The sequence below is a fragment of the Salmo salar genome, chromosome 03 (assembly GCF_965601325.2).
Source record: "Salmo salar chromosome 03, fSalSal1, whole genome shotgun sequence".
NCBI classification, from domain to species: Eukaryota; Metazoa; Chordata; class Actinopteri; order Salmoniformes; family Salmonidae; genus Salmo; species Salmo salar.
Window position 1 is genome coordinate 68741237 of NC_138293.1, and position 14474 is coordinate 68755710.

The following is a 14474-nucleotide window of genomic DNA, read 5'->3' on the forward strand; positions in this document are numbered from 1 at the left end:
TCACCCTACTTAAAGGCCCAGTGCAGTCAAAAATATGATTATCCTGTGTTTTATATACACTCAGTGACCAGTTTGCACCCTGTTCACGAAAATGGTTAGCTCATACAGACAGTGAGTCATGTGGCCGTGGCTTGCTATATAAAGCAGGCAGACAGGCATCGAGGCATTCAGTTACTGTTCGATTGAACGTTAGAATGGGCAAAACGAGTGAACTAAGCGATTTTGAGCACAGTATGATCGTCGGTGCCAGGCGCACCGGATCCAGTATCTCAGAAACGGCCACCTCCTGGGCTTTTCATACACGACAGTGTCTAGGGTTTACCGAGAATGGTGCAACAAAAATAACATGCGGTCAGCGGCAGTTCTGCGGGCGAAAACAGCTCGTTGATGAGAGAGATCGAAGGAGAATGGCAAGAATGGTGCAACCTAACAGGCAGTCCACAAACAGACAAATAATGGCGCAGTACAACAGTGGTGTGCAGAACGACATCTCGGAACACACAACTCGTCGGCCCTTGACACGGATGGGCTATTACAGCAGCCAACCACAAGGGGTTCCACTCCTATCAGCTAAAAATATGAGGAAGCGCTTCCAGTGAGCACACGATCAACAACACTGGACAGTCATGCTGATGGCAGAGTCATGATTTGGCATAAGCAGCATAAGTCCATGGCACCATCCTGCCTGGTGCCATACACCATTGGTGTAATGGTGTAGGGAATGTTTTCCTGGCACACGTTAGGTCCCATGATACCAATTGAGCAACGTTTCCATGCCCCAACGAATTCAGACTTTTCTGGAAGCAAAGGGGGTCCGACCCAGTACTAGATGGGTGTACCTAATAAACTGACCACTGAGTGTATATTTCCACACTGTGACATTGGAATAATACTGTGAAAATTATGATGATGCTCTTTTAGTGTATGAGCTGTTTGAAAAGATCGGCTGAAATTTCTGCCTGTTTTGGTGGGATGGAGTTTTGGCCTTCCATTTTGACATCACTGTGTGATAAATTAGTTAATAGACCAATAAGAAAGAGAGTTCCAAACATCTCTGCCAATAACATCTTATTTTCCTTTTTCCTCTTCCCACTCAGACCACTCCCAGACAGTCCGAGCAAAATTCTTGCTTGAGAAATTGCCCTTCGTTAAAAAGCTATTTTTGTTTATTTTTTGACTATTTTAATTGAAAAAAATCACAGTAAGGTACTTAATTGTTACCCAGAAATGATTTGATATTGAGATAAAAATGGCTGCATTGGACCTTCAATATTGGCATTTTGAATTGATAAACTCACACATATCTTCACCTTAATACCCAGTTGGCCTGTGTAACCTTCTCAAATACATACACGTTTCTGAAAAGGAAAATGTAAAAAAAAAACGAACTTTTGTCTTAGAAATAAAATGTGGAACAACACAAATACAGCTGAAAATATTTTATTTGGTAATTTCATAAAGATAAACCATTCAACTGATTTTACTGTAGACTAGCTAGTTGTGTGTTATTAGGACAAAAGTGCAACAGGTTAATTGAGTACAATACGGTAAAGAGTATTTTACATTGAACAAAATAGAATAGCAGTTGAGAATATAGACAATCATAAATCAATTCAGTTTAATACAAGTTGCAACAGGGAGACATCTCGCGTACAGAAGCACAGAACATGTCTAGCAGGTCTCTTGGAGACAGGCCCTTTATATCACCACTGGAACAACTACAGAGAGTAAGATAATGTGATGAGGAAACAACCATGGATTTTCCACACTCGCTTAAAGGCGAAAAGTGAAAGTATACTGCTCAAAAAAATAAAGGGAACACTTAAACAACACATCCTAGATCTGAATGAAATAAATGATCTTATTAAATACTTTTTTCTTTACATAGTTGAATGTGCTGACAACAAAATCACACAAAAATAATCAATGGAAATCCAATTTATCAACCCATGGAGGTCTGGATTTGGAGTCACACTCAAAATTAAAGTGGAAAACCACACTACAGGCTGATCCAACTTTGATGTAATGTCCTTAAAACAAGTCAAAATGAGGCTCAGTAGTGTGTGTGGCCTCCATGTGCCTGTATGACCTCCCTACAACGCCTGGGCATGCTCCTGATGAGGTGGCGGATGGTCTCCTGAGGGATCTCCTCCCAGACCTGGACTAAAGCATCCGCCAACTCCTGGACAGTCTGTGGTGCAACGTGGCGTTGGTAGATGGAGCGAGACATGATGTCCCAGATGTGCTCAATTGGATTCAGGTCTGGGGAACGGGCGGGCCAGTCCATAGCATCAATGCCTTCCTCTTGCAGGAACTGCTGACACACTCCAGCCACATGAGGTCTAGCATTGTCTTGCATTAGGAGGAACCCAGGGCCAACCACACCAGCGTATGGTCTCACAAGGGGTCTAAGGATCTCATCTCGGTACCTAATGGCAGTCAGGCTACCTCTGGCGAGCACATGGAGGATGGTGTGGCCCCCCAAAGAAATGCCACCCCACACCATGACTGACCCACCTCCAAACCGGTCATGCTGGAGGATGTTGCAGGCAGCAGAACGTTCTCCACGGCGTCTCCAGACTCTGTCACGTCTGTCACGTGCTCAGTGTGAACCTGCTTTCATCTGTGAAGAGCACAGGGCGCCAGTGGCGAATTTGCCAATCTTGGTGTTCTCTGGCAAATGCCAAACGTCCTGCACGGTGTTGGGCTGTAAGCACAACCCCCACCTGTGGACGTCGGGCCCTCATACCACCCTCATGGAGTCTGTTTCTGACCGTTTGAGCAGACACATGCACATTTGTGGCCTGCTGGAGGTCATTTTGCAGGGCTCTGGCAGTGTTTCTCCTGCTCCTCCTTGCACAAAGGTGGAGGTAGCGGTCCTGCTGCTGGGTTGTTGCCCTCCTACGGCCTCCTCCACGTCTCCTGATGTACTGGCCTGTCTCCTGGTAGCGCCTCCATGCCCTGGACACTACGCTGACAGACACAGCAAACCTTCTTGCCACAGCTCGCATTGATGTGCCATCCTGGATGAGCTGCACTACCTGAGCCACTTGTGTGGGTTGTAGACTTCGTCTCATGCTACCACTAGAGTGAAAGCACCGCCAGCATTCAAAAGTGACCAAAACATCAGCCAGGAAGCATAGGAACTGAGAAGTGGTCTGTGGTCCCCACCTGCAGAACCACTCCTTTATTGGGGGTGTCTTGCTAATTGCCTATAATTTCCACCTGTTGTCTGTTCCATTTGCACAACAGCATGTGAAATTTATTGTCAATCAGTGTTGCTTCCTAAGTGGACAGTTTGATTTCACAGAAGTGTGATTGACTTGGAGTTACATTGTGTTGTTTAAGTGTTCCCTTTATTTTTTTGAGCAGTGTATATTAAGAATTTGTTGAGAATTGGTTGTCAAATTCTTCGAGAGGCACAATGAGTAAGTACAATGTATTTTGGTGTAACGTTCAGTCATAATAATATCTGGATACATCAGGATGCCTGGTTAGAGGAGTTCACCCACTCAACCTGGCTCCTTGCTGGCATGCTGTCCCCCCTGTTGCCAGCATGTATCATAGTGTCCTCTGTAGGTAAATCCCAGCTCTGGGCAGGTGTGGTCCTCACAATGGATGTGGCCAGCCCATCTAAATGACCTGAGAACAGTGTATCTGCACAGGTTCTGTCTCCTAAACTAAGGCCTGCTGTCAGTGAGTTCATATCATGATGCACATCAGAGAGAGAGCAACCCTTAGGTCCACTCATCAAGTCAGAGTTTAGTCCAAAGAAAGCCTCGCTTTCACTGACTCCAAGACTTAAACTGTCAAGCATATCCATCCTCCCAGGTACAGGGTCCTCCTCCCTCTCTTCATCTATCAGACTCAGTGTGGGGAAGATGATGTCCAGCTCTGGTAGAGGCGGGATCACATCACTGACAAAACTATGAGGATACTCCAGTTCTCCACTGTAGGCAGCTGGCAGGTTCACAATGTCATGATCTGCCACTTCTGATTGGGCCATAACGTTATGACATACCACTTCTGATTGGGCCACACTGTCGAATCCAACTCCTGACAGGTCCAGGCTGTTGAACGCCACAACAGGCTGTTGGGCTCTGAGGTCCACAGGGTACCCCCCTTTGCTAGCCCCCTCAATTAAACCCACAGCCTTTTCATGGACCCCCGGGATACATATTGGCTCAGAGATCCCACTGCTGACACCAATGTCTGTAACAGTACAGGTAATGCTCTCTAGAGGCAGTGGGAGGAGAGGGCCAACAGAAAGGAGAGTTAGTTACATCAAACAGACAAAGGAAGTGACTGAATATCAAACTGAGGAATTAATTGCATCACAATATACAATTATTTTATTCTCACCCCTGCCTGCTTTCTAATGCTCCAATCAAAGACAGTGAATAATTAATTTACTATATCTACTACATTAACAAGTCACCTGATATTTTATTTTGAGAGAGTATGCGCTGGGGCCAGACTCTGGTGGTAGGCCTGTCATCCTCCTTATCGTCTGGGCAGGCAGGTGGGTCTCTTCCCATGACCAGGCCCAGAGGCACCGCCCCCACCCACTGTTTAGAGCGGACACACTGCAGGACATCCATGATCCACCGGGCCTCGCGCCACACCACCTCAAGACTCTAAACAGGGCAAAGGGACAGAGAGGCAAGGGGGCTCATTCCCTCTCATACACACATACGGTCCTCCTTTGATATCTATTTCATTACTCTCTATGGGTAGTCTACCTGTGAGAGCTGAGTGATGTGACCAAGGCGTTCTCTGGCCTCCTGCACCTCCTTCGTGTCCAGAGCTTCTCGCAAAGCCTGCTGGGACAGATGGGCGTCCAGCTCCAACCGAACCCAGACCTGACAGTACTGAGACAGGAAGTCTTGCTCGTACGTCCAGAAGTGCACTGTGAGACGTGAGGATTAGACAGAAAATAAAGAGAAAAATCTAAGCTCACCACTACTGACCGTTTACTCTGAGCAAAAATATAAATGACATGACACGTCTTATATTCTCTATGTTGTCCATGAACCTTTCCCTCAACGTCAATAAGACCAAGGAGCTAATCGTGGACTACAGGAAACGGGGGGCGAGCACGCTCTCATCCACATCGAGACAGGGCTGCAGTGTAGCAGGTGGAGATCTTTAAGTTCCTCGGTGTCCAAATCACTAAGGACTTAAAATGGTCCACACACACACAAACAGTCGTGAAGAAGGCATGACAGAGCCTCTTGCCCCTCAGGAGGTTGAAATCATCAAAAAGTTCTACAACTGCACCATTGAGAGCATCTTGACTGGCTGCATCACTGCTTGGTATGGCAACTGCACTGATCTCGATCACATGGCACTACAAAGGGTGGTGTGAACAGCCCAGAACATCACTGGGGCTGAGTTCCCTGCCACCCAGGACCTCTATATCAGGCGGTATGAAAGTAAGGCCCAGAAAACTGTTAAAGACTCCAGCCACCCCATAGACTGTTCTCTCTACTTCCGCAAGGCAAGCACACACACACACATAACACACACATACATTCATACTAACTCTACACACACGCACACACACTCACATACAATCATCAAATACACTGCTGCGACTCTGTTTATCATATATCCCGATGCCTAGTCACCTTACCCCTATAGATATCTAACCCTCCCACTCCAGTATCCCTGCACATTGTAAATAAGGTATTGGCACTGACCCTGGAACTGATCCTGTATATAGCTTACTTACTTTCTCGTATTCTTCTTATTTCTATTTCTGTGTTTTTGTTCTACTTTACTTTTTATTACTTTTTTTATACTACTACTGATATTGATTACTGCATTGTTGGGAAAGAGCAAACAAGAAAGGCATTTCACTGTACTTGTGCACGTGACAATAAATACTTGAAACTTAAACCCTGGCACCAATACATACCCAGTTCAAAGATCTGCAGTGGCATTGTGAGGCCTGGCTCCTTGGTGCCCACTAGGGGCCAGTAGCTAGAACTGAAGTCCTCACTGGGGGGCAGCAGGAGCAGCATGGACATCTTATCCCCAAACTGCAGCAGCTCCCGAGTGTACACACCGTACTGATATGCCTGTAGGAGAGGAGAGCAGGGGGAAAGAAGTGATGATCAGAGGATGAGGACAAGAGGTGAAGAACATCGAGAGAGGGAAAAAGCAAAAAGAAAAGAATAGAGAGAGAAGACAAGAGGAGGTAAAAGAGGTGTATCACATGATACAGTATATCATTTAAATGAGCTCTAAAAGCATGTGAGCTGGAGAGTGAGTGAAACCATGGTTACCCTGTAGAGGGGGATGTTGAGCTTTGTCAACAAGAGAGTGACAGCGGCCCTGAGTGACCTCACAAACTCCCCCAGCCCAGAGCTGTCCATCGCGGTCTCATCCTCACCCTCTGTGTCCTCATTGGCTGTTAACATGTTGTGGCTTTGTAACCACGCCCATTCAGCGCTAAAACAAAAATGCAGCCCAAGACACATCACAAGGAAATATCATTAGCAAAGATCTCATTTGACCAGTCAGTAATCCTTAAAAAAACTAGACAAACATTGAGGACACACTTCATTCTAAGTATTATACAGTATTCCATTTCATCATCAGCTATACCAGGTCAGAACAGTTTAAAAGTCAGTCTGTACGTGGTAGTGCATACTGAACTCAGTGGTAAGCTCAGTGGTAGTATGTTAGCTGTGTTACCGGGACACATGGGGATTGTAGCGCACTCTGGCGTGGCATAGCAGGTTGGGCAGCCTCTGGGGCACTAGAACCCTGATCTGCTCCACTGTGCTGCACAGCTTCAAGATGCCCACGTACAGGCCACGCTGGGCCCAATGGACACTGCGTCTGTGGAAGGACAGCTTCTCCTGGTGAGGGCCACAGAGAAAGGAATTGATGTATTAGCACAATAAGAAGCCTTACTACTGTATATAAACACGAGCACACAGTGGCCCAGCAAGGAAGGGTCACCTTGAGCTGCTCTGTGAGGGTGTCCATGGCAGTAGGCTCTGGGAGTAGAGGGGTCCTGCTCCGGTTCTTCTCCAGCCAGGCCAGGGGGACCCAGTGGAGAGGGAGGTCCGGGGGTTTTGTGTGGGCCGCACAATCCTTCACTGTCACCAGCAGGACGTTACCCTGCCTGTCCTTCAGAGGCTCATAGTACACCTGCCCCAAGTCTACTGTCCCCAGAGAGGACTGCAGAGAGAGGCAGGGAAGGAGAGAGGGAGAAAAGTATGAAATATTAGAATAAAAATAAAGAGTGAAAAGGAAAGTCAACGAGAAACAGGCAGTGGAAGAGAAAGCTCACAGAAAATGTTGTCTCTTCATCTTTGCTAGGTGCTTGATTGATGAGAAGGCCATGTACAGTGACCTATCAGTGTACATTATCCTTTTTTTCACCTGTAGTTGTGCTACAGCCTGCAAGATATTGTGCCTGTTCTGAAGTAATGATGAAGAGGAGGAGAGAGCGGAGGAGAGGGCCTGCTGGAGCCAGGGCACCTGTTGCCATGCACAGGACAACTGTAAGAAAAAAAGAGAGGGATAGAAAGATAGAAAATAGACAATGTAACTTTGGAACATATATTTAACACAGGTATACCTACCAATGTATTCAATTAGATTGACAGCTAACCTTGGCAAACCAAAGGAAGTCCTGAGAGATGGAGGTGGAGCAGCACTGGATCTCCACCAATGGGAGCTGGTCATCTGCTGTGACCAGGATGTTTTCCATTTTGTAGAACACAGTTGCCAGGTATACACCCCTAACAATGAGGCAAAGAAGAAGAACAGAGGAGAGAATAAGATTAGTTTCATCCTAACGAGGGAAGACAGAAAAAAACTGAATAGAGAGGTAGGTGCAATAAAGGGAGGGCAGAAAGGGACTGAAACACTTTTTTGAAGAGTGGGGGGTATACTGAGGGAACAGAAACAGAGTGGGATCTTTCTCTAAATGTAACCATGGGAGATTTTAGTGGCAGAGATACAGAGTTGTTGGGTGAAGAGCATTGCTATCTCACCTCTGTAGGAGACGGACAAACTTGGTGGCTGACTGGAAGAGCAGCTTCAGGCTGCGAGACATAGACAGGCGCTTACTGGGGCTCTGGGGCTTGGAGCTCTCTATGGGCCACAGGACAAAGGAATGAGACATACAGACTAGAGGACCATGTGAAAGAGCCAGAGTATTATTTTGAGTGACTGATACTGTTTACTTTCTCATGTATTATACAGGTATTGAATGTACAAGGATGTTAATCTTACACAAATCATTTGATTAGTATATTCATTCCCCTTGTATGAGAGACGGAACTGAGATGCTGTATCTATGTGATGGTTCAAGAAGTACACTACCTATACAGTATCCCTTGTAGTGTGGCTCTCTGGTCTGCTCCAACAGTCTCCTGGCTAGAGCCTCCTTGTTCCTGCTTGGAGTTTTCACTCCCATACACTCCCTCCAGCCTGCAGAGGGAGACACAGGCCACCAGTGTTCACTGATATTCATTGTGGAGTCATATGATCCAAGGTCAGGTGTTTTCTTCAAATGGCTAACGTTGGTATTTGGGGAGCTGATTCTTGATCTGTGATTAGGGGCAACTTCTATGCAGAGCATTGATGATAATATAGAATATCAGAAAGCTTTTTTGTCTGGCTGTCTGCAGTTCCATTTACTCACTGGAGGGGGCAGCACTGACTGGGCTGGAGCTCTGAGCCGGGCCCCATCCCTTGACATTGTAGGCAGTCACTCTCACAAAGTAGTGCATTCCCTAAGAGACCAATACATTATCATCATGACCTAACCTTGCGAACAGGCAGACCAGGGCAAATAACTTTACATCGTAGTTGTTCATTTATGCAGGTAACTGAGAGAGTTGAGGTTAAGTGCCTCCTAGCCTCAGGGTGTTCTGGTTCAGGAGATGTGACCGGGGTCGTGTGTGTCTTACTGTCGTGAGTCCTGTGATGCTGTGGACGGGGGTCTTAGTGTCGATCACCTGGGCTGAGCCAAGTATGCTCTTGAAGTTGGCAGAGGTGCTCCATTCCACTGTAGGAGGTGACAGGAAGACAGACATGGATGTATCGATGATATTGAGGACTGAGTGGTAATTGCAATAGTGATTAGAGCCAATGTTAGAGTTGGAGTAGTAGAACCCCACCTCTGTAGCGTGTGATCAATCCAGTGGCGATACCGGTTGGCTCTCGAATGGACACAAACAGGGAAGAGGCACTGGTCACAAACAGTGACACACTACTGGGAGGGCCAGGGAGGTCTAGAGGACACAGAGAGATGGAGAAACACAGACTTGGAGCAAAAAGTACATAACTTAAACGAATCAATGAGACTGGCTTGAGTGCATCATACTGGTCCTTCATCACCCCTGACCCCTAGCCTCTGACCTGTGTGGTGGAAGCTCTCCCTCATCCTGCAGTACAGCTGCTGCCGTAGAGTCCAGAGGTGGAGCTGCCTCTGTATGTCAGCCTGCACATGTGGCCCCGCCCCTGCTCCACCCAGTAGCTCCTCCCTCCTGTCCTCCACCTGCCTGTCGGCCAACATCACCAGGGCATCCAGCTTGCACAACCACTCCGCTGGAAGACACACTGAGAGAAAGGGAGGGAGAGAGGGAGAGAGAGAGGATAGAGAGTGGGAGGGAGAGATAACAAAAGTTTTGCATTGTTTACACAGTGTGGGAACAAGATAGAGGGAAAGGGTGACAGGAATTATATCTGTAAACATTACATTTAAACATCACTCACTATTAGTCACTACCCCAAAACTAATAATGTCTTAATGTACTGGAGGATCCATTGTTTGTGTGAAATGTGTACAACTGTTACTTGACCATCTCTTGATTGCACTGATTCCATCTACGTCTCTGTGTAAGACTCACAGACGGGGTTGTGTCTGGCTCCTGCCTTTGTCAACACGTGCAGCAGAGGGGAGTTCTGGGTCAGAGCAGCCACGTCCAGAGGTACCAGGCCCTGCTCACTCACTCTGTTTACACCTTTCTCCCTCTCTCTTTCCCAGTCCTTCTCTTTCTTCTCTTTATCCCGTCCTCCTCCCCCGCCACACACTCTGTCCCTGAATAGCAGGCTCTGCACCGCCAGGGTGTCCTCATTCTCCACTGCCTCCCACAGGTTCTTAAACTAACACAGGGGTAGGAGAGGGGGATTGAGTAAGAAACAGGCACATGGAGGGATACAGGGTAAGAGGGTACATTGTCATGGGCATGGCAGAAAAATGCAGGAAGAAAATGTTACTTTAGATGATAGTATGGAACAACAATATAAGACATTTCTCAAAGATAAAACACACAAAATGGATGCAAAATTCACTTTCTCTCAGGATATCTTACTGTGTGAGTGGCCTTGCATGGATATTTCAGCATGTCTGTCTCCCCGGCAAAAGAGGACTCTCCGCCCCTCAGCCTGACCGACAGGTTTCTGTAGATGCGTTTAGGCGAAACGGGACCCAGAGAGCGCCGCCGCTGTGGCGGGTTTCTCACTGACACAGACATCCAATAGATGGCACACTCAATTGGTAGAGAGTGTGCACAGCAGGATACAGGAGTTACAGGGAACGAGATTGGAACAAAATAGAAGATGGTGGATGGAGGATGGCGAGGTCACAGAAAGACAGAGTGAAGAGAGGAATGGTACACGGGGGAGGGAGAGGGGGAAGAAGAGAGGAGGAAGGGGGTGTGAAACAGGAAGAGGTGCATTAGAGGACTAGAATGGAGTGATACAGTAGGAATAAATGAGGGAGGGAAAAATAGATACAAAAACAAAAAACAGAACAAAGTCAGTCTTACTGTCATCTTACCAGCTGTTAAAACGGTTGCAGAAATGTATCACTACTTAGGGGTGCCTGAGTTGAGCTGAGCAGCACTGCGTGTGGGTGGATAAGTGGATAAAAGTTACAATGCCTGAGCAGAGCAGATGAAAAATGTCTCACAGAAGTTAGAATATCTCACTCTTCTCCCCTTTGTTCCCACTTTCTAGTCTAATGCGTTATGGCTTTTCTTCCTACTCAATGGAGTCTCTGCACAAAGCAATCTCACCATCAATCTAATTAACTGAGGAATAGAAGTCTACAGAGTGCACGGTGAAAGCTATTACACTGAGTGCTCCTGAGATCCAAAATGTCATACACATAGGACCATTTATCTGCCTTTATCGTGTCTCACATTAATGATGGATAATTGTCTATTCTTCTTCACCTCTTTTCAGACAGGAAAAACCAGCAGCATTGTATCCTGAACCGTTCACTGTCTTCATAATCCAGCTGCCCACTTTCCTTCCAAAAGCCCCCTGAGACCTTTTTGTTGCTTTGACCAAAATGCTCACTTTCACTTTTATTTTCTCTCCTCAGTCACTACATTCTTTTCCATCCTTCCTCTCTTTCTCTCCTGCCTTTTTTCAACTCCTCATCTTTCCACATACTTTCATCTACATCGTAGTGTTATTCAGACACAAAATACATCCCTGGCAAGAGATGCCCTGACTCCATCTCTCTGTCATCACTCCTTTTCCCCTCATCCCTCATTCTAATGGAAATGAAAGCCACATTCAATCTTCATGTCTGTCTGGTCATGTTCTGACTAACTACGTTGTGTCTCCTAGAGAAAGTGAATACTCCCTTAGCTTGTACTGGTACTGTGGCACTTTCCTGTGGCCACGAAGGCGGCTGGTGTCCCCAGCTGGCATTCTGTACCTTTTATATGCCCACTTGCGACATAACAATCCTTCACTCCTCTTACCACCTGCACTGCCTTTTCACGCATTGGGAAAAGATAAGGGTGAGACCTCCTCTTTGTTATTGGTAGATTCAGTTCTATTGTTTGTTCATGGCGCATTTCATCTCTTACGGAAAGTGTCGATCTGTATCTGTGAAACTGTTTGAGTGAAGGGATTAGTGTCTTTGCTGTGTGGAGGTGCCAACAGATGCCAATCACTGGACAAAAAGGCTTCATGTAAACAAGAATTGACATTCAGCAATTTGAGTTGATATTGATGCTTCAATGAAATAGCATTAACATATTTGTATGCAGATTATGTCATTATTCTAAATGTATTCCATTCTGTTGTGGCTTTTTTGTTGGCCTAAGCATTTGCTTGATAACAGACAAGGCAATGTTTCACAGTAAGTCTATAGAGAAATATCCTATGACCAGCGGCGAAAATCTGATATCAACTTTGGAGGGGACAATTACATTACATTTTCTCAAGAGCAATTCCTGAGGGGGACACCAAAAGTAGTGCTGTAACACATAGCCTACATTGTAATATGGTAAATGTATATTGCGGAACCAAAGAAATAAGGTGTTTGCCGTACTCCTAACTACCGGTACCCAAAACTACACAACTAATCACAACAGCAATACCATTGCCTTTAACAAATCTTAGTTCAGTCACCAGTTTAAGTTGAGAGTGGGGGTATCCATGGCATTTTCCAATTATGTTCCTATTTTACAAGTCAAAAAAATTGAGAACCTTTCATAATGTTGCCAAACAAAGACTCAACAAACTTACCTGTGACTCCCTGTCTCTGCCAGTCTGTCCCTGCATATCTGTCCCCAACTCTGCTGTCTGTGTGCCATCTGTTGCCTGCTCTGCCTAATGACATCATTGTGAAACATTTCCATTAGAATTTCATTTCTTTCTTATGAACATTTTATCAACTAGTCTTTGAGATATTAGGCTACTAGGGTTCTTACTATGCGTTTTGGTGTATTGAAAAATACTCTGATGTCCGTCTTTTATTTTTCTGCCATTTTTCTACCTGGCTGGCTGGCTACACACACAGTGTGTAGGTTATTTACAGTAGGAGATGGGCTTCTATCATCTTCAATCATTCTATTTGGGCTTCGATCTAAAAGGTAGCTAGCAAATGTGAAACGGATTAAAATGACAAGAGTTGACAGCTGTATGAGTTCACCATTTACACAACATATGCTGCAACCTTTTGTAATTGTAATAGTTTGTTTCATATTGTCTGGCTTCCAACAATAGCTGAATTTGCAAAGCTAGCGAGCACCAATTCAGTTTCAGTGGTGTTTGCTATAATCTTTGCTACCCGGGTTAAATAAAGGTGAAATAAAATAAATAAATAAAAGTTCCCTTGCGACAATTTAGCTTTTGCAACGAGACCATTAAATATATTTAAGACAATGGTATAAGAGAGTGTAGTTCTGTTCAGTTTGGATTTCAGTTTATCGCTAACCTTATCACAGGGACTTTGAAGCACTAACTTACATCATCTGCGTGCTGATCTTGGAATAAATTGACGATAGCAAAGATTCCATCTTTGACGACGCCACATAAATGGAATAGGTACTAGCTAGCTTAATAGTTAATATTTGCTCGCTAGCTCTGCATATTCAGCTAGTGTGTGTGCGCGATTGACTGGATTAACCTCATGTCAGTTATGTGCATTGAGTGCCTTTCAGACAGTAGATACGACCTCTCTGTTACCTAGCAAGCTAAGGAACTGGCAGTGGATCAAATCATTGTGAGGCAAAGAGTGGGGGGGTCGCAATCTTTTGAAACTTAAAAACGCGCTATTAAGTGTCTATAATCAGCACAATTGCTTTCATTGCGTATTATTAATATTATTTAAATTACATAGTTATGTTTCAGTGATATATTGGGGGGGACAAATCATATTTTTCCCAGGATGGGGGGGTCGTGTCCCCCCCGTCCCCCCCGAGATTTCCGCCCCTGGCTGTTACTCGAAAGAAACGCAATAATTGCGTGAACCAAATAAGGAAACGTTGGAAGATTTTGTATACATACAGATAATGAATAAAGAATTCCTGAATCATTACACAAGCATCTGACAGCAGCCAAAGCACAAATGCAACAGTTATGCCAATGTAATAAATACACAGTTGTTTGAGTTAATGAAAGTTTAGAAAATGATCCATCTAGAATAGAATGCACAACATCATATTCAGCATGCACATCGAATACAAAATTACAAATGAGTTAAAAAAACATTTTATACCCTATTGCAATAATCCACTCGAATCCTATGGCTTCTGTAACAACCTGGTTGTGTGTTGTATTATGAATTATTAGGCAGGTAAATATGTTAGATTAAAAGTATACAAAACAATACCTTCCGTAGATGTAAGCTCCTGCTTCCCCCTTGTCACATATTACACCACAATCACCACGAAAGAGTAAATTAAAAGTCAATAAATTAATCCTAAAGTTACGATAGCAATCGGAATTCACTCATCCCTCTCAGTGCGGTTAATCCACTTTCATGAATTTTCACTTCTCACGGTCAAGCGAACCTGCTCCGGACGCTCAACATACAATTTGGTACCTCGCGCCCCTCCCATCTCTCTCTCTCTTTCTCTCTCTCATTCACACATGCTGAGGCTTACGTTCACGGACCAATTCAGAATTCACATTATTATACAGCTAGATGGAATAAGGTAGATAAAGTAGTGGCTCCATATCAATAGGCTAATGTTAAT

At 45.1% G+C, this 14474-nt stretch overlaps 1 protein-coding gene across 2 annotated transcripts; it reads right to left on the minus strand.

Moving 5' to 3' along the window:
- Window positions 1–1424: 1424 nt before the first annotated feature.
- On the minus strand, window positions 1425–14371 carry LOC106596243 (ankyrin repeat and fibronectin type-III domain-containing protein 1). Of its 2 annotated transcripts, XM_082971411.1 has the most exons (19): window positions 14108–14371; window positions 12520–12603; window positions 10344–10716; window positions 9879–10134; window positions 9388–9588; window positions 9147–9260; window positions 8937–9034; window positions 8669–8759; window positions 8347–8454; window positions 8016–8115; window positions 7631–7760; window positions 7399–7518; window positions 6973–7194; window positions 6703–6869; window positions 6291–6456; window positions 5921–6083; window positions 4743–4909; window positions 4439–4637; window positions 1425–4236 (listed from the first exon to the last, which is right to left on the minus strand). In XM_082971411.1, exons 3-19 carry the CDS (start codon window positions 10503–10505, stop codon window positions 3482–3484), a joined length of 3219 nt encoding a protein of 1072 aa, XP_082827537.1. In that variant the 5' UTR covers window positions 10506–10716; window positions 12520–12603; window positions 14108–14371; the 3' UTR covers window positions 1425–3481. The 2 variants fall into 2 exon arrangements, with proteins under 2 accessions (XP_082827537.1, XP_045571111.1); XM_045715155.2 differs by having other exon boundaries at window positions 10344–12603.
- Between the last annotated feature and the right edge of the window lie 103 nt (window positions 14372–14474).